The 23,657-nt window shown below is 36.0% G+C and overlaps 1 protein-coding gene across 2 annotated transcripts in view; it reads right to left on the minus strand.

The window, feature by feature from the left end:
• Positions 1–2,123: 2,123 nt before the first annotated feature.
• Positions 2,124–23,657, minus strand: part of ANOS1 (anosmin 1) — a 151,986-nt gene continuing 130,452 nt past the window's right edge. The window contains exons 10-14 of one of the 2 annotated variants that reach the window (XM_042788932.1): positions 15,120–15,214; positions 12,762–12,933; positions 11,325–11,545; positions 8,450–8,591; positions 2,124–5,289 (exon numbers count right to left, since the gene is read on the minus strand). In XM_042788932.1, the coding sequence (XP_042644866.1) occupies positions 5,264–5,289; positions 8,450–8,591; positions 11,325–11,545; positions 12,762–12,933; positions 15,120–15,214 (656 nt within the window). In that variant the 3' untranslated portion in view covers positions 2,124–5,263. Of the gene's footprint in view, positions 7,753–8,449; positions 8,592–11,324; positions 11,546–12,761; positions 12,934–15,119; positions 15,215–23,657 lie in introns of both variants that reach the window. The other variant, XM_032986926.2, reaches the window with a different exon arrangement.

A 23,657-nucleotide genomic window follows, 5' to 3' on the forward strand; every position in this document is an offset into this window, starting at 1 on the left:
TTATTCAGGAACATAAATTTATATTGTTCCTCCTACATGTCTTTCCAGACTTCTAGTACTCAGTCATATCTTGTTTTGCAGATTAATTGGGATCAGTTTTGCTCAGTCTAAGTGATGTATTTAGCTAACCTGAACATAATTTATTACCTTAACATCATTTATCAAGCTACAAATATGAGTGATAACTATCAGTTTAATATGCTTGTGTGCTTTCTACAATTTCCTGTGGCTAGCATGTCTGTTGTTTAAAAAAACAGTAAGGTTTCCCATTCTCCAAAACTATATTTTATACAGAATAATTTAAATGAGATACAGCTGCAGATATACTTTATGTCTAAAACCAGATATTATTTTGTTGACAAGGAGCCCTTCATTGAAATCGGCTCTAAATGCAGGGATGTATATATATTATCTTAATGGCTTTATTTTTTATTGGAAATGTATCATATACCTAAATCTTTATAGCAATGAGCAGTGAAGAGAAACATGTTTAAGTGTGTCATGTATGACTAAGATCAATAAATGTGACAAGTTTTCACACTGAACATAGAACAAAAGCAATGAACAGCGATCCATTTTAAAACAAACAAAAAATTGAAGTTCAGGCAAAAAGATGAGATAAATCAACACAATCTTGAGCTAAATGAAAAAATGCAGGGCTCATTCTCTAGTGCGTCATTACAGTGTTAAACTACCATATATCTCTGGTAACTCAGCCACTCATGAAGCACCTTTAGCCAATTAAATGGGATCCTTTATGATAAGAGGTATTTAACTCAAAGCAAGAAAAACGCATATGGATCTTCTTTGTCCTCAGTATGATTTGATAAACACCAAGCAAAAAGAACAGTTGTCCCTAAGTGCTCTGAGAGAATCATTAGCATCCACCAGATTTTTTCTTGTAGATTCCTGTTTTACGAGTTACAGTCTAATTGATTTCGGCTTGCAGGTATGTTCACTGAAAGTCTGAAATATTCATATTTCAAGCAAGTATTGCAGCACATCTCCAAAAAGAAATTTAAAAGACATTTTGAATGTTTGCAGATAACTACTAATACTGGAAATTGGATGTCTGCAAAGAAACAAATACATCAGATGTTCAGCTCCTCCTTGTTCCTCCTATGCTCTTCTGTCCCCAGTTTGCCTCCTCTACCTTTCACCTACACAGAAATGACAGCATGGAAATTACAGCCTACCACTCTGCATCTACTAATAACTATGCGGTCTGAATCATTTAAATCAGGCAACATTTTCTAAATAAAATTATAAAAATATGAAAAATATATTTGCTAATCAGTACTAATCACAAATCCAAAGTTACTTTTAAACACTGACAATTCTGAACCTATTGCACATATATATATTACTGGATAGTTTGTGAAAAAGACAAGCAAGTTCTGCTTAGTGTACAAATAGATTTGCATAAAAATATAAAGGGATACTTGTGTGTAGCGTATTTGCCTAACTCTCCTGAAAAATGACAACCCGCTATTTTCAAAGTTGATCTTCCATTGGAAAGAAATGGAACTCCTGAATGCGGCTTATTATTAAGCAACATGAACAAATCACCATCACAGGTGAGGAACAGGGTACAGAAAGCATTCATAAATTCTTTAGTTTCTGTGCCACACAGCACTCTCAGTAAATGCTTCTAGCAAGGCACCTATGAAGTATTAATCTGCGCTCCTGCCAGCACAGCGAGTGGAAGCAGGAAGGCTGTTAAACACAATCCAGAGGGGACGCAGCAATTCACTTCTGCTGAACCACATCCCCCTCAAATCTGCAGGAGCCTTGCACATTGGCTCCATTTCAAAGCCGACGTTCCCAGTGCTCTCCCCGGTGTTTTCTTTACCCTTAGAGGTGCCGCATTGCCACCAACGGGCCAGCAGCCAGTGTTGTGGCCCAAAGCCCTCCTCAAGGAGGCTGGCATGTAGCCAGAAGATGACAATACAACACCTGTAATAAGAAAATAGAAGGGGGTGTGTGTGTGTGTGTGCTGTACTGTGAAGAGCTTTCATTGTATTAAATTTTTTATGAAATGGAATCTTTTGAGTGCATTCTGGTTTTAGATGCACAAAAGCCAAGCTGTACAGAAGCACAAAGACCCAAACCAAAATAATCTATACTGTTCAATATATAGCAAATTTGCTTTATTTCATAGGATTCACATCATCCGGTCATTGTCTCTTTTAATTCAATGTTGAATAAAACATTTATTTTAAGTTATGGAAAGAAAAAAAATAATGGTTATTTTGAATTATAGTGTATAGAACACTTCAACTACTTATTATAACAACTTACCTATCCATGATGACATATCATTCCTGTCTGAGTTTACTGAACCATAATAACAAATGTAATTTAAATAGTCCAACTTGTAGAGAAATTTAACTATATAGGTTTTTCTAAATATTATCCACTTATGTGAAAGGAAAACCAAACCCAACAATTTAAGCAGTTATTCTAATGAGAAAGAAATACTGGGAAATTTTGGAGGTTTTGTTCAAATTAAAAAAATCTAAATGTTTACTAGGGAAATTAAGGGTAAGTCAAAGGGGCATCCCCAAACTAATGATACTGCATCTGAGAACGATAATTTGAAACAGTTAAAAGTTTGTACTAAGACAGATACTTATATTTATTAAAAATATAGAATTTAAATCATGGGATAGTGCACTTTAAGATAGAAAATACTCAAAAACTGGTGTACACATCGATTTCACCACACATATCAAACATGAACATCTTGACTTGCAGGACCAGGTCACTGACATAGATCCAGCAACATTTTAATTCTTTTAAGTTAGTATTAAAAAGGGTGAGCAAATCTTCACTGCAAACTATCCCATTAAAACAGAGAAAGATATGGCAAGTTCTTGAGTCTGATTTTTTTACTTGAAAGATTGCTTTTCAACATAAAAGACTCAAATAATATCTAAATTTATTTTCAGATTATTTTGATCACCTTCTAAAGAAAACAAATTGCTGTAGTAAATGGAAGATAAAATGGTATGACTATACACAATGAAATCTAGATGTACTTGTCATGACAATGATTTTTCTTAGATGACTATGTCTTCAACTTAAGAAAAACAAAACTATAAATTCTGTATGGAGGAGATGATGTAGCAAGATTTTGATGTAGGATAGTTTATTAGCTAAGCAGTATGTACAAATTCTAAACATGAAAGTAGTGAGCAAAAGAAATCAGACCCTATTTACATTTACAATTTTTTACAAATTGTTTTTACAAGAAGTGTATTTTTTCTCTAAATAACAGGACAAACACATAAGACCAATCTTTTTGTATTACATACATAAATAAATATTGACTTTAAATGAGTGTTATAGAAACATAATTTCTACAGCCAATTTGGGTAACAAAGAAGCAGTTCTGTTACCTCTACTACAATATAATTAAGTAAAAAGGAAAACTTTTACATATAGAGCTCTGTTAATTACTTTGTAAATTGTACCTTACTAATATATTCAGTAGAGGTAATACAGTCGTTACATTTCATGCCCACAACCGAACAATGAGTTTTGGCATGCAAAACCATATATAATCATTAACATCTGCAGGTATTCATTTACATTTTTTAAATAAAGGGTTTTCTTAATTATTTAAAACTACATGCAACAGCTTATTAGCATCATATTCCTGGTTACAATGCACAAGTTGGCATAACATTATTTTTAGTAATTGATGTTCACAGGTACTGATCAAAAGGGTAGGAATATACTTGGCACATTGTATAACAAAATGAATTAATAAATAAGTCAATATCACAACTACATTTACATATACACAAGACAAAAATAAAAATTTTTATGGTGGTGTACACAGAATTTAGAACTGTCTGGGTCCTACACTTTGTTCTATAAGGACCTGATTTAAGACAGTATTCAAACAAATTTTGACATCCATGCTTTGAGGCATCACTAAAGCTCATTCTTAACTAAACAGGTTTACTTCCATCCCAATGACTTCTGTGCATATGAAATTTTCCTCTTCTGCACACCTTCCTGAATCAGGGCCTGCTTATCTGGAACTCTTCCTGACTCCAGTTGGGAGCGTGGAGATTAAAGTATTGTGGAATAAATTGACTCAGTATTAGATTTCCTATAGAGTTCTGACAATACCAAGGGTAAAATTCCCATTCACATTAGCAATGAGTATTTCTTTGACTTTGTGTGTGACCATACCAAATGTTAATGTCAATGTTAGCATTGCCACATCCACCATGTCCTCAGCTCTTTCTGAAGCCACTAAGTTGAGGCTGTTCAGCATTTCGGAACTCACACCTCTTATTTATAGTCTATCTGCTATAATCTTAATGAATATTCAAGATGATACACATAGATTATACAACACAAACTCTTATTTGAATTTCTCCTGTTCTATAAACAGCTCAAAAATCGTCAAAAAAGACATAACAAGAACAAACCATTCTCTTAAACAAAAATCACCAATGAACAAAAAAGAAATCCACTTCACAAAGCAGTTAGAAAAAATGGCATGATCTTATAATTCTCCTTTAAGAAATAAAGATAAACAAAATGCATCCTGAAGTCAACTGACAAATCCATCAGAATCGTACATAGCAAATAATACATTAGTGTAAAGGTGCAGAGTATCTAAAAACATCCCAATATCTGTGTTAACTCTGTATTATACAACATCATCAGAGAAAATAAATCTTTAACTAGTGAAGCAAGTAGTGAATTAAAACTCTATTACTGAATGAAATGTTTAATGTGACTTAGTCTAGTAAATTTGGAAAATACCCTGTACAATTCAGCAAGCAAGGCTTTATGAATTAGGCACTAACAACTTCAAATCTGTACTGCTAAATTCAAAGAATAATAAGGAAATCACTCATAGTCGGGAATTTAACATCCATGGATGAGCTCTCTTGCCCTATTTTTCATTTTTTGATTTGGAGGGCGACTTGAAAGGTGAGTTGCTAAGCTGATTTGTAGAAGGAAAAATATAACTGACATCTTAGTGGACTCTATATAAATACATTTGTTCAATACAATTCTACTTTATCAACTTTTTTTTTTTTTATTTCCAGAATCTGCTTTAAAAGGAAAAGGCCCGCCATGTTCTTCAAAAGTATATTCTTACTTATAAAAGTTGAATGCTTCAAGGAGACTGGCATCAGCGAACAGTAACCATTTTGATTCATTTCAGAAGAATCAGGCTTCCCCTCAGCAACCAAGACTAGGGTATGATCACGCAGGGCTGCTAACTTCTAGTTTATCTCCACGCCAGATTTGGCATCACTGTAATAAAGACCGACATCCGTGTTCTGTGCTTTACCATGTCACTCTGAACGAAACATAATTTCATTAACATTAATCAAGTCACTGCAGATTTGCTCCAGCATAACTAGAATAGACTGTGATTGAAAGGTTTGGACAGAATTTGTCAGAGAAGCCTGAGGTAATTACTTTCCCTGATCCCACTGACTCCTGCTCTTAGCAAACACCACAGAGATCACTTCTAGCCTTACCAACACCCTGTGAAATCTAAATGTCGAAGCAGTGCTTTACACCAGTCCGATTCAAATTGTGTTTTCTTTGTAAAGACTTGTACACACAAAACATTTCTATCCTGACAAAAATCTCAGAGACGCTGGTCTTCTGCCAAAATTGAAAATAAACCTTTATGGTACAGATTTTATAAAGAAGAGTTCATCTGTTTATTTGCTAATGTATTTTGGAAAAGGGGAGCTGACAGAATGATAGAGGAAGGAATTAAAAGCACCATAGCCTTTAATATTTTGAAAACTACTGTTAAAGGCCCAAACCATGTAGCAATAGACAATGTCTGGTGAAGCTCTTGGTCACTGAGTGCATATCAAAAAAGACAACAAGCAAAGTAGAAAGAAAATGGAAAAAAATGAAGATAGAAGTGTAGGAAAAGTGGAATGATCAAGTAATCAGAAATTAACTCAGTTCCCTTCACCCCCTGTGGTATCAAGCCACATGAAACAAAAAACTTTTAACTTCAGCATAGACAAAATGTATTTGAATATTTTGTGAATGCTGTACTACAATAAACATAACTGATCCTCAGTTTCAGGTATCTATTTCTTTTCTTCATATCTGCTTTTCCACCAAACCGTTTGTCATCAAGAGAAGGAAGAGAGATTTACCACTAATGTCTGAGCATCTCTCACTGAATATCTTGGGCAAAAATGAAGCACAAGTGAGTCTGTAGCATCTGCTGGTAGAAAAAGTGACCGCCTGGTCAAGGTTGACTCCTGAATGTTTGAGGCACGTTAGTCTCATATGGTGATTCAGGGAGCAATGGAAACGGTGCCAAAGAGTGCAGGAGCACTTTGAACATCTTGGAACATTAGAAGCTGATTATGGGTATTTATATGGACATTTATTGGCAGATACCTTCCACCCTCTCAATAATAAATCCAAGCAGTTTCTGTTTACTATTGAGGTATGTGTTTCCATGTGGCAAATTATTCTAGACAGTTTATATTGCACAATAAGGCAATATGAATTCCCTTATGGTTAAAAAGGGCACCCTTCTGTCTAAATTTGAAAAATGCATTCAAATAAACTATAAGCCAATGTTTTCCAGATGCCAGAATATTGTCACATCATTCTTTCTGTAAGCAGAACAGCATAATAGAGCCAATACATCCATCCTTCTGTTCAGAAGATCCACAGGGAAAAGAAATATGCGCATCCAAATCCAAAGCCAAAAAGTAGCTCTATGGCTACTTGAATAATAAATGCACCTCAGAATTTCCACTTCTGAAATGTTAACTATTCAGATCTTTAACTAGAAAATTGATGTTTCTTTTCAAGATATTATTATGCACTGAAATGTTATATACCAAAAAATTTTAAGTGGGATTTTAAAAGTCATTCTTCCAGGATCTATCGATTCATTGTATTAATTGCTATTAATGTTCAACAATTCTATTAATTGCCATTTATTTTTTTACAATGGTACATCTACCCTGTATATTTTGTAGTTATTGAATATATTAAGAGAAGATCTACACATCAAAATGTTACCACTTCAGAACAGATGGGTGATACAAATGTATCGTCATTCTCCTCTGTAGCAATACCGCGATTATTAAATACTATTTTAGGGTTTCTGCTACTGGTATGTATTTTATTAATGTCCTTATTTCAGACATATGGAGATCTTCTTTAATAACAAAATACACTAGGGTTTAAACTGGTGACAGGCAGAGCTTTAAGTAAAATAGGTCATTTAAACATGCTGATGAGAACATAGCCTCCAGTGTTCGAAAGTATGTATACATCACAGGACAACCTTGAAAATTGTAACATTGAAGTCACTAAGAGAAAAAGCTGTACACACTGCACCGTTCCAATCTACTTTAAACATAGAAATACAAAATCATTATAATGAACGCACTTCTGATTTTCTCACAAGTGTTGAGCTGGGTGTGGGCTTCAGTTTGTTGAACCATGGTCATACTGAAAAGATACTTGCTGTATGTTTCATCCTGGTCATGGTACAAATACAATCCTTCATGCCTAAACTACAAAGAAGTAGATACAGATCGTACAGGATGGTAACTTCCACTGGAAAGCTGGGTTCATTGCTCCTACAGATGTGCCTTTTCCCAGCCCTCATTTGGGAGCTCACTTTTTCTCAGTTATTTGTATAATCATCTGAAACAGTCTAATATTTCTCTGGGGGTGGCTTGTAGTGATGTGGATGATGCTGCTTCAGATGAGGTCCTACACAAATGAATAGGAAAATATGCACATATTGGACCCTGAATATGAAATACCAGCATTTATCAGTACTAAAAAAGCTTTGTGAGGACTTTAGTTTGCAATCCTTCAGCTTATAAGTTAACTAACTGCCTGTGCTGACAACTCTGTGCATGTTCAGTCTAGACAACCTTAGTGGGACTGGGAAAGAACAAAAAGATTCAAGCAGATGAAACCTGGACTAATTCATTATATTTTTTTTTACTGGACATTGCAACACTCTTTTCAGAAATATATAAAAGGCTGGAAATGGCCAACAAGAAGTTTGCACTGTTTTAGAAATACGATCAGGCTCTAGCCATGATGGACTGAATGTATCCAGAAAAATATAATCTTGGAAGTTAAGGATTCCCAGGCCTAGGTAGTACCTGGAGGACAGACAAATTTTGAATTCCAAGTGCTATAGGCATAAGTCAAAAAACTGTAGTGGACTGAATGGCAAATGTCAGACCACAGAAACTGAGTGAGAGAAAGACTACATTTGCTTCCATCATTGCTGATGGACAGTTATGTGGTGGAAAACCCAATATTTTCACACATCTTACATTTATGGAATGCTACTGAAACCAATAAAGACTGTGTGGCTTGAGCAAATTGTTTACACATGGAGAACCGAAGTTTTGTAACACGTAGCCACATGTCAAAATGGTGTAGTACTTACTGTGAGGTGAAAATGGAGGAAGGTCGGGTGTTCGGAATGATTTTATCGTAGCTGGCCCTTCCCCACCAGTTGTCAGCACTTGAACTTCCAAGCGGTACAGCATCGATGGTCTCAGATTGGGCACGGTAAGTACATAATGATCCTAAAAATAAATAAATCACATTAATTCTCAGAGCATCTAAAATTAAAACATGGTTGCTCTATTCACATAAATCAGTGGTTTAAACAGGTTCTGTCACTCTCAGCCCCATAAATTATTTTCTTATAATTCTGTTAAAAGGATTTAATGTATGCATCACTTTGTTGAGAGCGTTTGTTTTTAATTTTTTGCTTGCCATGCGCTTTGAGTAGACTTTTTTTATCATGTTATGATGACACATGTAAGAAGTCCAAGTTGTTCCTTAGTATTCTGGAAAATGGAGGATGTTCTCATCAAAAAAAAAAACAAAAACAAAAACAAAACCCCAAAACTTCCTAATCATTCTTTTTAACAAACTTGTTCATTATATAAACTTGCTTTTATTTTGGATCTGTCTGTGAATTCTAATTGATAAGTTAATTAATGGCAGGCCTGGTGCACCTGCTGCAGCCAGTGAAAGTAAGTGCAGCTACACTGATTTCAGCAGATATGTCACAATTACACCGTAAGAATTTACCTTCTGTTCTTAATCCCATTTCTGGCATGACAGACTCACTTTTCACTGCTCCCTACCTTTCATGGTCACTTACACCTGTGCGGAATAACTTCAGAGTCAGTTTATAAATGCTCCCAAATGGGAATACATCTGGCTAAACACTAAAGGGTATTAAGGAATCACAAGTCCTGATTCCTCTTATTCCAAGCAGAAAAGGTCCAGTCCCAGGAAGGGGACAGTGAGGCAGTGATGCTGGGCACAGTGGGCTTCTGCAGTCAGCCAGGCTGGGCTGGCCAGAAATTTGCAGGGCAAGTTCTTCTGGCTGGCAGCTCACGCAGTGCTATGGGGGGGGGCGGACCTAAGCAAGCTGGGGGAACAACTGATAATTTGCTGTGACTGCCAGAGCAGACTATAAAGGGGAAAGAAGAGAGAGATAAAAGCTGGGGGGAAACGTGCAGTTTTCCTGCCAAATTGGCACATATTCTGACATGGGGCTGCTATTAACAGACCTTGCTGAATCTGTTCCACCTCATATAAAATACTGAATGGGTAGGAGAGAAAGGAGTACACTCAGTACACTCACTCTGCTTAGTCAGGTGCTCCTCCAGCAGCTGGGACTCGTGCATTTTGGCTCTGGTTGTATATTAAATTTTTATCAGTCAGAGGCTACCAACAAGAAAGAGTGAATGATCCTCATCATAAAATACCCTACATGCCAGTGATTTCTGATAGGTAGGAGATACTGTTTCAACTCAAATCAGAGTTTTCAGCAAGTTAAGCAGTTGCCATAAATAGACAGATACATTTAGTGATAGATAATGAAATAAAAAGAATCTCCAGGCTCTACAGTAGTGAAACCAGAGGAAAACAAATATAAAAATTTAAAGCATAACACAATGCAAAGAAATGGTTTAAATAAAACTTTTTATATATTTCAGACCTAACTGGACCAAAAGCTTAATAAAAGGCATGGAAATTCTAAATAAAATATGCACCTGCTACTAAAAAAAAAGATCAAAACCCAAGTGAAAATCAACATCTCATGGTCTGTAGCTTTGCTTATTATTGTGCTAAAGTGGCTGTTTTCAGCCAAAGGTCTGTGACCAAGTTATCACTTCAAGGTAACCCTTGCTGAAGAGACCAAGGCTGTATCTGCCCTCTGCTTCCACTCTGGACTGTAGGTTGAGCTTTGAGTGAATTTGTACAGATCACAGTAAGTTTGTACTAAGCTGTAACAAAGCAGCTCTGCACACTGCCTGGAAGTTTGCCCCATAGTTTTTGAATATACATCATCAACTTTGTTGTTGCTCTCTGCAGGACAACAGACTTTGAAACACGAGTGCCCTAGCCCTACGGTAGTCTGCTAGAAATTAGAACAGAATGGTGAGAATATTGTCTTGGCTTTGTGGAAAATGCGTCAAATGTAAGATGTATCCAACAAAACATTTTATGTATTCTTTGGTGAAACAAATATTGTGAAAATATTTTCAGCCAGTTCTGCTCTAGACACAATTGCCGTGATCCACTTCCCCGAAGTAAATGGAAAGACTCCCAACGTTGTTAGCAGGCTTTGGATCAAGGCCAGCTGCTTGACCCTGTTTGTTGACTGGTGGATCTGGCAGCAGAGTCTGAATGAAGTGCTCTTCTCTTGCCTCTGCCAGAGCAGGAACTGAAATAGCAAAGGCCATCTTAAAGCAAATAGGAGGAAGAATTCAAATTGTTAGTTCTCACATTTTCAATAAACAGTGAAATCTAGTTCTCTTTTAAATTATTTGTCCATCGGACATTGGTGTGTGTTGGCAGAGGGGGAAATGATTTTTATTTTTCTTAGAGCAACGAGTGACTCAAAGGAGGAGAAAGTTTTCTTAAATCCATTAACTTGGACACCAAATAATTAGTAAAACTATAGTAACCGCCAAGTTGACCAGCCTGATCATCAAAAGAAAATCAGAACTACCTATTGCCACACAAACAATCTTTTCCTCCCTTCAGGCATTTCTCAGACAACGGTTGCTAATTTGACAATTGTGCACATTAAAATGTTTGATGTGTCATCAAGAAGAGTATCTGTGCTTTGCATCTCCAGCAAGGAGGAAAAATTAAGCATTTCCTGCTCCAACTTGCCTGCAGAGCCAGAGAACGCTATGTGGGACAGCTGTATCACCACTAAATATTAAAAACAGGCCACGTACGCACACCCTTGTGAAGCCACTAGCAAAGGAAAGTAACAAACAACTTACTGCTGGCAGTATCTGTGACTGCGAGATGATGCTGTTGGGTAAGCTGTTCTGCCGGCTTTCTGTGGTTACTTCTGCCCAAGTGACCTGAAACCCTGTCATGGGCTGGTGAAGGTCTGCCTTAGATATCTTCCAGGAAAAATGACCAGTGATGTTACCCTCCTGAACAATGAAAGACGCAGATAGATTCTCGGGTTTGGCCAACACTTTGGGTAGAACTGGCACTATAATTTTGGAAAGCAAAAAGATAAGCTAAACTTTGAGAAATAATATTCAATACTGTTATTTTAATTCCACAAATCAAGGTCACACAAAGCTCCCTTTCCGGTGTTACTGAGGATTCTGCCAGCTTCCTGGCATCGCATTTTCAGTGTCAACCAAAGCCTATCTTTGATATATTCCATTGACATTTTGGGCCAAATTAAAACTTCACATCAAATGCTGTCAGCTGCAGGTGACAAATGAAAGCATGCAAAGTGCCTCCTTCACAGGCAGCCATCCTCCTGCTCCTCTGTATTTTAGAATACCTGACCTCTGTTTTTCAGTTTCGGGACCACAAGAAAACCCGCGGGAAAGCACAGAACTCCATGATGCAAGCAAAAATAAAAATCATGCTCTAAAACTGTAGTACAAGTTAATAGGGGCACTCTGATTAGGGGAAACATATCCCTGAGTTGCAGTTGTCCAGGGAGGCTGTAATGCTGGAAACTGTCAGGAGGGGCAGTGAGGAAATGGCAGTGGTGGCCGGCAGGACTCTGAGGTGACCCACAGAGCATGGGAGCACCCTTGGGGACAGTAGGCACTGGAAGCAAGAGGTCCACCCTCTAACTGAAGAGAATGGGTTCCAGACTTGGCCGTGCAAAGCTGATCTGGCCTAGTGCTGGCAAGAGTCCTGCTTCGAGCAGGGGGCTGCGCTAGGTAACCCCAGAGGTCCTTTCCAACCAGTGCACCCGTAACTCTGCGACTGCCATAGCCCTCTAGCTGTACCTACCCTAGGGGCAACGCTGTAAACGGCATGAGTGCCTTTATGTGTTGTTTGAGAGCAGAATTAACCTGAACAAAAGCAAACTGAAAAAGCAGCTTACATCAGTAGCAAAACATGGGTCATGCCAGCATAATGATGTTTATAGTTATCATCTATCATTATAATAAATAACTGGGAAACTGATCCTCCTTAAAAAAATAAAATCTGTGTAATAACAGATGTCATCATATGTTTATAAACAGTCCACTAAAATTATCACCTAATTGACAAAACAGTAATATACTAGCCAAAATCTATATTGCTCCGTATTTTAGTTGATTTTTCACATAAGTATTAGTCATTTTTATTTGTTCTGAATCTTTTATTGCCCATTATAGAATTGCTTTTAAAGACTTTTTCTGGTGATTATAAATGCATTTGAAACTATTTGTCTAGTTCTCCAGATCATGCCTTACCTCCTTCAGCAGGACAATTAACATGCTTGTGGTTTTTTTCTTTAAATGCAGAGCAAGGTGGGGTAACAAAGAAAATACTCTCAGCCTTAAAACGACCTTTAGATTTTGCAGGCAAAACAGTTACTTTATATTTGCATGAAAATGACAGGTCCTTTAGAATCATGTAGTTTTCCTACAACAAGAAAAACAAAAAGATCACATGTTGCAAATACACCTTTAAAAAAAAAAAAAGAAAAATAAGGTTGGCAGAAGATGAAAATTTTCTCCAATAAAATATTTTCCTTATATTCTTAACACATGCCAACCTGTGTTAACTTAGAGAACAAAGCAAACATTGCCTATGTTACGATTATTTTCAGTAGTAAAATATATTAGCATGGTATTTGGATATGTCCTTCAATTCTACACAGTTCTGTCATGCTGTATCAAAGTAACTGGCTTCTAAGATTTAGAACAGTCTCTCTGACATGATGGCAGTAGGGGTAGCAATGTGAGGATGTAAATGCTGATTGAATTAAATAAATATAAGAAAGCTGAATTAAGATGATGTAAATGACAGGCTTCATCTACATTTAACTTTTTAAAAGCACATTGAAAGTCCATCCTGGCATTATGGATCCATTTTTTTCTGCTTTACTACATTAACAACTTCTTCTACCTTATCAGGAAGAAAAGCTCCACAGATGAACTACAAAGCACAAGTCTCTCTTTAAAGACAATGACTGGAGAAGAAAACTACATAAAGCCTAAGGGTCCTGCTAAATTCTTACTTTTCTCTAAAGTACTTTTGAAAATCACAGACTGAAAGCTTTAGCACAAATCATAGATGAGATTTTTTTTTTTTTTTCTGGGAAGATATCCAATAATATCTTACCAGCTAAGGCCAAAAGTCTTTCACTGCCTTTTAGATCTTTACTTCCCTTCAGAATCACTAATTTCCAACATTCTTCTGCATAGCTCCCTCTTTTTTCTAATCCCAACTTGGATTAGTCTAACCTTCACTTGGAAGGTGATTTTTGATGGTACGCAGAGATTGGGCTGAGAATGGACTTGACACCTCACCTTCCACCTGATGGAGAGTGCTCTGACAGGCTTGATGACTCCTTAAAATTGTGACAGGACTGTTTTTATTTATTGTGACAGGGCCTAAATGCTCAACACTGGAAACGTAAGGCCTTTATCCACCTTGACCTATCATATCCAGTACCAAACCTTTTGTAACATCACCTTCTTCTGTTTGCTTGTAATTATTTTCTTCCTCAAAAGAAACATAGAGTTTCCCAAAGCAGATTGGACCAATTATTGTAAGATGATTGAGAGGAAAGAAATGAACTAAACCCACAATGCATTTGGGCAGATGTACAAAGAATCTTTCCTGACCTCTAGTGGAAATAAACTTTGAAATGTTAACTTTTTCCTATCTTCGATGTTCATGACTTGAAATATTTGGACTGATCATAACATTATGTCACAATAATTTTTTAATCCACCTCTAATATTGCTTTGCTGACCCCATGAAGCAGTAAATCCTACAAGCTAGCAGCCTCCTGTATGAAAAATTATGTCTTTTGATTTACTCTACTTCTACATGCCATTAACTCCACTGAAGTGATCCAGTAGTATAGGTCAGGGTAAGAAGGAAAGTTGAATTCTCATTTCTTCCATTCTCCATAACCCACTAAATTAATTGTGATTCACCAATTGCATTACTGTGTTATTCAAATAATGTGTTACAGAGACAGATGACGCTAGATTGCCAACAAATTGAGTAAGAAGAACTGCCACTGCAATATATATTTGGGCTGACATGTACTTACATAGAGCTTTTCTCCTTATCTGATACCTGTCCGACTTTCAGATTTAATGTCTAATACTTTTCACGTACAGTCCTTTTTTCTTATTCTATTATTCTCCTCAGAGTTGGGAAACCCACCTGCACGTCTAAAAGAAAACCTAGTTTATTCATGACTATTAATACTAGCACAGTATTTGTACTGTGCTAGAGTCCTGCAGTACTAATTATAGATAGAACTTCATGTTCTATATGCTGTAGAAATATGTAAGTACTTAGCTAAGAAGTTTGTTTGCCTGCTCTTGTTTTCTGAATAACACTGCCAAAAAAAATAAAACTTTAGCCTAGTGTGGGTTTAAAAAATAAAAAAAAACAAAAACAAACAAAAAAAAAAACAGTCCAGATACATCATTTTTATCTTTTGCAGAAGAGAAAGATAAAAAAAGAAACATTCTTAGTTATCTATGAAACATGGTATAAAGCATACTGTGTTGTTACAGAACCATCCTTTCTCTGGCTGCTTTGGAGCCATTCAGAGTCAAGCAGAAGGCTGAATGGAGACTTACGTAAGTCAGCTCAGTTACTTTCCCAAGTCCCTTGGTGTCATTGCGTGCACAGGACTCCAGTAACCAGTGGACTTGGAACTGATTCATGCTGATATCTAAATGGTTTAAAAAGAGAGGAAATGACATATATTATAATTATGCTTTCACCATTGCAACTTTCCTGGCTTCTCTGGATAAAAATAGGAGTTTTAAGTACTGCAGATTTGGCAGTTTCTCACTTGTTCCTAAGCATCCTTTAATAGAACAGAGAAAATATTACACACATACATAATGTAAACCTTATATCAGCTAATGGAGATGAACATAAAAATAGTGAATTGGCATTTTCAGATATGTAAGCATATACTGCTTACATTTTTTAAAAAATCAAGCATTTAAATAGAGTATTCGAAAAATATACCTCAACGCTGCTACTTCTAACATCCTGCAAATGATGGGAATGACTTTGTGTCAACTGCCTGTGACTATTTATATTGTTAGAGCATTGCAATACTGCTACCTGACACCGCTTGAGAAATCTGTGCCTGAAGATATGTGAAAATGTCTGTAACTCCTTGAGCTTTCTCTTTTCAGAATATATCATGAGATCTATTCAGTATCTGTCTAAATAAAAGTCTTGACTCTTAGCATTAATACCAAAGGCTTCAGTTTGCTCCCATTTAAATCAATGATAAACATTGCTGCAGTATCAATAGTATAAGCTTTCAACCAATTTCCAGCTCTTCTAGCTTGCCTAATACGGATTGCATAAGGAAGCAAAACAAAGGGCAATAAAGAATTAGACAAAAGAGGAAAAGCTCATCAGGTAGTGCAAACACATCCTGCTATTTTTCTGGATTTAGTTCTCCTCTATATTTATACAGGGGATGCAAAATTATGTCTGCTATTATTAATAAGTTTGGTATGACATAGCCACTAATGCCAATTCCCAGACTGTGGGTTTCAGGAGGGAAAACAAGTATCTTTGATGCCTTAAGGACTGATCTGGCATTAGACTGCTATGAGCAATTCAGATGCAGAAGGGAAGGATTGTAAACTAAAGAGAAAATAAATAGTGTCTGAAACTAGCTCAAATAGTATTCTGGTAAAAAGACTGATTAGAAGCTCCTTGAAATAGATTTTTGCAGCAGCTATCTTCATAACAATATGTATACCAATTATGTGTGTGATTTCCTTGGAAACCCAACATTTTTTTTCAAAAAGAAATCTATAATGAAATAACTTATTGCCTTGTGATTGTTCCCTCTCCTTTAAAAATAAAGAAATGGATGTGCTTTCACCTGCCTCTTAGTTTCTGGGCTTTCCCACTTTATGTGCCTACTGGATAAAGACACAAACTCACAGTGCATTTGTAAGTAGGTTTCATCTGATTTCATCTCTTCCAGGTCACTCAATTACTGCTTATCACCTGCTTGCACCCCTGTCCCGAGACAAACAAACAAAATGCCTAGCTTCTTGGGACCTGAAAACTTTGTGCTCCTGTATTAAACATGTTATATTTATCATGTACACTCTGTGCCAATTAACCACAGTGAATCTATATATTATCTGATAATCACAACTGATATCTGCATGTAAGGTGGACTGCTCTTTGTAAAGCTAAAAAATTGCTATTTTCACTCATAAAAACTTTCACTTACAATCCATAAATGAATAACTCTCTCTTTGGTAGAGATTCTCCAAGCCAATAAAGCTTTGCCATTATCAAGCCATCAAGAACTGGATATGAAACATACCTCAGGTAAGTCACTGAATATCATTACATGGGCAACTGGGGAAGATAAATCACAAGCATCAAGAGCTTACAACAGCTCAGCATCAGTGCTGAGCATAGAGGTTTACTAAGCCTCTGTTCAGAAATGTAATTAAACAGGTTGTAACCCAAGATATCTGGTATTTCCAGCTCTTGGCATAGCAGAATTCTGTTTGGATTTTATTGCAGCTCCACCTCCATTCCTTAGGTAAGCTTCTCCCCTCAGGCAGTTCTTTTCTTTCTTCCTACCTCTCCTCTCCTGCATTAGCAAACCCTTAGTAACCCATTTGTAAAAAGCTGTGGTTTCTGATAACCTCTCTATTTGAGCTAGAAAATCATAAAGAGGTTTAAAAAATTAGTTATTTCCCTTCCTATCAGCTTTGACTGAAAATGTAGGATGAAGGTTCTTAATAAACATAATTTTGTATTTTTTTATTTAAACAGAATGAACAACTGAATCTTATATTTGATAGTTCTCACACCTGATATGCTGATAACCTATATTGGAAAGACAGAATTTTCTTTCTTTTCAGTGAGTATGTAATTAAAAGTTATTTCAAAAAGGTTTTTGCATATATAAAGTACATCAACTTCTATAAATTGGAATGTATCATGACAGCATCAGCTAAGGTTATCCAAAACTTATTAGAACAAGCTCTTTTGACTTCCCTAAACTTTTCAAGACTAAAACTTCTTCAGTTATCATCTCCACCTTTATGATTGCTATTATCTAAATGATTTGAACATAATCATATTAATTGCTTCTTATTAAAAAGAATAATGTAGAAACAATTGACAACAATAAAAACAATTTTCTCCTTTTAACAAATCTATCCTGTCAGGGTCTAAAGCCTGAATAATTTGGGTTCAAAACTGAAATATAATAGGGAAGTAGCTCCTACTTGAGACAAACTTTTTTAAAAGTAAGGAAAGGCAGAAAAATTTATGAATAAATAAAGATAGAAGCATGAAAAACTCAAAGTGTATGTGCATGCATCAAGTATGTATAATAAATAACAAGATTGGCTTAGAAATTTTCTTTAAATTTTTTAAAAGCAAAAGGGGACAAGATGTATGGAATGATCTAAAAAGACACATAAGAGGCTTCCAAAAAATGATTAAAATATACATTTGTTTTATAAACTTGCTCACAAAGCTCATGGCTCTAGAGATTTGCTTTTATGCAACATTATACATCAGATTTTGTGTTTACATCACATGCAAAAAAAGTTTCTTGCAGCCTTCCTTTCAGCAATATACACTCTCTTAGTGAGTTCACTGCTATAATTTTATTTAGATTTTTGTTTTCAGCTGTCCATTACAAACTCAGTGGTAGGCACTGGACAAGCCCTCCAAGCTACAGTCTAGCTGAATATCGGCCACTACCACCAAAGCTAATGGTTCTGAATTAAGCCAAGATAAGGTTAATACATTGTAACCCACAGCCACATATTTTTCTGAAAAGTTATTTGAGCAGTTAATATTAACAGAATATCCAGTATCTAATGGGAATATTTTGGCCAGTTTTATCAGCAATTTCTGCTATGCCTTCTAGAATAGCTACATAACACTGAAAAGAAACTGCCAGACTGGTTCCCTGATACTTCAGATGTCACAGTATAAAGCTTTTTTTGTATATAATCTATCTACTTCTTTGGAGTTTTCTTAATTCTGTACTTCAAATTAGGAGCCTTTATAAAGCTTTATAACTTCATTGTTCTCGTGGTTAGAAAGTATACCATTTGGCACTAAAAAGACTGATGCTTGCACAAACAGCAAACATTCGCATTTCCCAGAACTCAAAATATTTTCATAGAAACACTGAACTTGAAGGACATACTAAGTGCTAGCATTCATTTGAGCAGCTCTACGCTTGTGAAATTAGTCAACAGAATAGTCACTTAAGTAAGGACTCCTTAAAGGACTGTTACAACAGACAGCTTATTCAAACAATTACTTTTATTCTCAAGTTCGTTTAAATTAAAAATTAAAAAATAAATAGAAAAAGCAAACCAGGAAAACTACTTTAAAAATCTCTTAAAAGTTACTGACATGGAAACTCCAGCTGCCCAAGCTAAAGATTTTTAGAGCTTTCAGACAGTTGCACATAACTAACTTTTTCAAATAAACTAATAGCTAATGTTAATTACTTTAGCTATGATTTTCAAAGTAAATTTTCTGAAGCATAAAATTAGTTCCTACACTTAAGAAAACACTCCTGTACAGACATCACATGAGCATTTTCTTAAAACTCCACATATGCTTTGCTCTTTTGCTGAACAAGGGCATGTAGCTAACTGTTGGAGAGAAAACTTAAATCTCTAACTAGAAATTTATTGATCAGGGGATGTTCTAAAGCATGTTGAAAAGATACATGTTTTTATTTCCTCCCTCTTATGTTTCATCCAAACCCACCTTTAATTTCACATAAGTATCTCCACGAAGTTATCTCTCTATTGATTGTGTTTAGGAAGATGTTCTTTGCCAGATTTATCTTCCTTCTCCCTGTCCCCAACATAAACTCTTTAGTTTCATTTTAATAAAAATAAATAAACACATTTCAGATTTTTCGGGGGGGGGGGGGGGGGGCGGGGAATGAGCAATTATTTTGTAGCTTCAACCTGCAAGCTGTAAAAGCAGCCCAAAATCCTATTAATGCCAATGCTAAATACATGTTTGCCACTTTGAAAAGTTCAGGTTCATATCCACTATTTAAGCATCTTATATCAAAAACTTTTGCTTAGAATACTGCAACATACATAAGCCACAGCTGAACGATGGTTAACATGAATATCTTAGTTCTACATTCTGTATTTGCTAAATCTCATATTCTCTCCACAGAATCTGAAGTTCTGAGACCCATTTAGAAAATCACCCAACACAATGCCAGGTAACTGCAACTTTTCCTATCTGGAATTTTTGGTTTAAATGGTTCTACAGTTTACTGAAAACAAATTAAATAAAAAAGTGATCCCATCTTTGCCAACGTTTTCCACATTTCTGTTCTGCTGTACATTTCCATTACTGTCAGCAATGTGAGTAATTTCATCTAATGTGGTTTCTTTTTTTCTACCATGTCACTGCAGACAGTTCCTTTCTTTGCCTCAAATACTTTCTTCTGTGTTATATTACATTTATTGTTGCAGAAGGGCGCCAACTTGACAGTCATGAGGAACTGAAGACTGATTTGTAGCCAGAAAACTGGCACAGCATGGGCAGAAACAGCAGTGAAGTTTGTTCACACAACCCAGCGCCACTGATATGACAACAGCCTACTGTCACTCCAGGAGACCAGGTAAGCAGATTTAAGAGGTATGTATTTCTTTGCATTCCTGTGACCCACAGCAAGAAAATTGCAGCAGACTGTTTTGGGAACTGGGGCTAGTTCTGCTGCTGGTTTGCTGGAGGTCTTTAGGCAAAGCACTTCGTGGCTCCTTATCTCTGTTCCACCCCTGTCAAGTGGCAATAATGATAACGGTCTCTGCTGTAAAACTATTTCAGCTCTAGAGTTGTATATTGTTATGTTTGATGGGTGGTTGTTGGATTGTGGGTCTCTATAATTCGGTATAAAAACGCTGATTAATGCCAGCTGTGACAGCACTATTATGCAGACAACCAAATTATAAAAATTTATTAGAAGAAAAATCAAATGGGATTTGCTGGAAAACAAGATTGCAAAGCAGACATGTTCAACAACAGCGGCTCAAATTAATGTTTAGTTACAATAAAAATGTATGGAATCAATAAACACAGTAACGTCAAACTGATTTCTCTATCATGATAGGATTTGAAATAATTAATAAGCAGCGTCTGGTAGATTTTCCCATTAGAATAAAATATGGTAAAAAAAGTAAAAATCATAAAATAAAACATACTTACATGAAAACCTTTACCTGGCAGCATAAAAGTATTGAGTTAATATAAATAACAAGCATATGTCAAACAACTATTTCGTTAAAAAAAGAAATGGTGTTCTATATTTTTTGTCCAGTTACTTCAGCAAACTGACCCCCTGAAAAATACGTACATATAGTTAATATGCTAACTGTATGTCAAAAGGAGTTGTTATCAAAGTTTGGAAGATAATTATCCATATGTAAACCTGCTGACTTCATTCAAATCTAACCTTTCTTCAAAAAGAATGCTGTAGGGAGAGTGAAATTTCTGTGAAATTATTCAGTAAGAAAATTACTGAGTTTGTTCTGCATGTAGCTGAACCCTTGGATTTATTATATATTGTTAAAGCTGATATTTCATACAGCAAACTGCAATGATTATTTGCGACTGACCACATGATTTTAGTTTTTCTTCTCATAATGGGGGGTTGATCTTACAAGCTTCTGAGCACTCTGGCCCTGATTCAACAAAGCACTTAAGCATATGAACAGTCATGTTGACTTCAATAGTTGAGTAACTAATGGATAAAGCCAGAAAGTTTAGTACCTACCAAGATCGACACTAATGACCATAAAATTATAGTTAAAAGATGGTCTTGAACATGTCTTTGATTGTCTTAGACTAATAGGAAGAAGGAAATATAGCAAAAATTAAGTAATTTCCTTTCTGGATTATGTTCTTTGCAGCACTACTGCTCTAAAAATACGCTATAAAGGGTAAAGATTTTATATTTAGTATCACTGCACAGGGAAGAATCTGCTTGGGGCATGTAAAGTGCATGTCTCAGTATCTAAAAGCTTGATTAATTGTTTCTATGGCAAAGTTACTGTATGATTATGGGGAGCTCTGTATAAATCCTGTGTCAAACAACACACCACCCAGGGCAAAAATTATTTATCTCATTGTATTGAATGGTGAAGCTGCGCTAGGGCGGATGTAAATGCAACAACAGTAAATGGTGAAATTTATGATGCCTTGCATAAAGAAAACACTTTATCATCTCTGAAGTGCCCAGAGATGTGTACAAGTCAAAAGGCTTCCTGAAGAAGTGTTCCTGCTCTGTCTTCTCCCGGCAGGCAGACCCTGATACACCTTTACAACTGTGGATCTAATACAGCACAACAAGGCTTCCATCCCGCGGTTCTGGCAGAATGATGAGCAGCAGCTTCTGCTGTGCAGCATAACCTGCCTCTATTTCTACATCAAGAACTATTATGCAAATAGTTGAGATAGAATATAATGAAGTGTCTTCTGCGCTGTTAGGCTTGCATTCATCTATCAGGCCACCATTCTTCTCCATGTTAACACAGAGCTCTACAATATGCAAGTTTCCATAAACACTTTGTGCTAAAACTCAGTTGCTGGAGAGGTCCAGTAGAAAAATAAGCAGGGAAGGCTTAAAAATGGGAAAAATCCAAGTAAATAAATGAAGCAGTGTTATTTACTACCAGTTGCTTCAATTTTGAAGGCACGATTAGTACAAAGTGACTGACATGGTACTTATTGCATTGTAATAAGAGCATGACTGAAGAACAGTTTGGGAAGGAATACTTCAGTGTACTGCAGAGAAGCAAAACATGATCTCACTCAGTACTTGATCATAACACTTATTTCTTCACCTATTGTATCACGAGCCATTTATGCTTCTCTGAATTGTGGCATTTCTTGCCAACATTTGAATTCGGAAGCTAATGATAGGACAAGAAATAATGATAGAATAACAAGTGTTATTTTACTCATGGTAGTTTAGCAAATGCGAAGTGAGTTGTAAACACAATTTGCCTTCAACTAATGATAAAATGTTACATTGATGCGCTAATGCATTGCGAGCTTAGCTGCACTCCTTTTTTTCCTGTAAAAACTATGTTGTCGATGTGTTCTGTCTCAGGCAGTTTACGTAAATTCTCTAAAAAAAATGAAATGACAACAGCTCTGGTTCTTTTGCTGCCTGTGCATTGATTCACACAGTGGTATAAAAAAAGGAAAAAATCCAAAGTGTCAAGTATTTGGTTATGAAATTCATGGTATTCATGACAACCCTGAGAAAAAGAACTTTTTAATAATCACCTATTCAAGCAGTATGATTAAAATAAACACCAAAACTCTCAGTTAATATTTAAACTTCATTCAATAAACACTTCTTAACAAGGCAAATGATACCGTTTCCTCCTCTTATATAGAATATAAGCAGTATCATTTAAATCACAGATTTTGTTTCTTACATTATGCCATTTAAAACAAACTTTCTTTCTACAGAACACATTCTTTGTATAATACAATAAGCAATTAGTGTGTAATTTAATGACAGGCCCAAGCCACAGTATTTGTGTCCATATCTAGACCTAGAAAGCCTCAGGGTTTAAAGATATTTATATTGAGGGATTTAAGTTTGGGACCATCTCTAAGCAGCATTACCTCTACCCTCACTCCTTTTCCCCCATATAACATCCTATACAAAGCGAGGTCAACAGTATCTCAATCTGGTTTTCTATTACAAGGAAATTTGCCTGTTGTAAGCTCCAAGTCTCACAAAAGCTGCTTGTAGCCTGAATAGAAGCTTCCTACATTATTCCCTCACAGCCAGATTTTCAAAGGTATCTACGGATCCAAAAACTAAATTTAATGAAAAAGAAAAAAACCTAAACAAACAAGTCCAAAGCTCACTATGGTTATATATCTATTGAAAATGTCACTAGGTACTCTGTTATTAACTTTAGCCTTCTGTGTAACTTTGACAAATCTGGACATTGATTTAGGTGGGGAGGTTATATTGAGGGCACCTAATTTGGGACCCCTTCCCAATTCCAGAGTCAAGGTACAGACACAGTTTACCCCTAATTAACTCCACAGTGAGCAGAGATGCCCCTGCTACACCCCTCTCTCTCATA

This window comes from Tyto alba, unplaced genomic scaffold, assembly GCF_018691265.1.
Source record: "Tyto alba isolate M040663 unplaced genomic scaffold, T.alba_DEE_v4.0 Super-Scaffold_14, whole genome shotgun sequence".
NCBI lineage: Eukaryota > Metazoa > Chordata > Aves > Strigiformes > Tytonidae > Tyto > Tyto alba.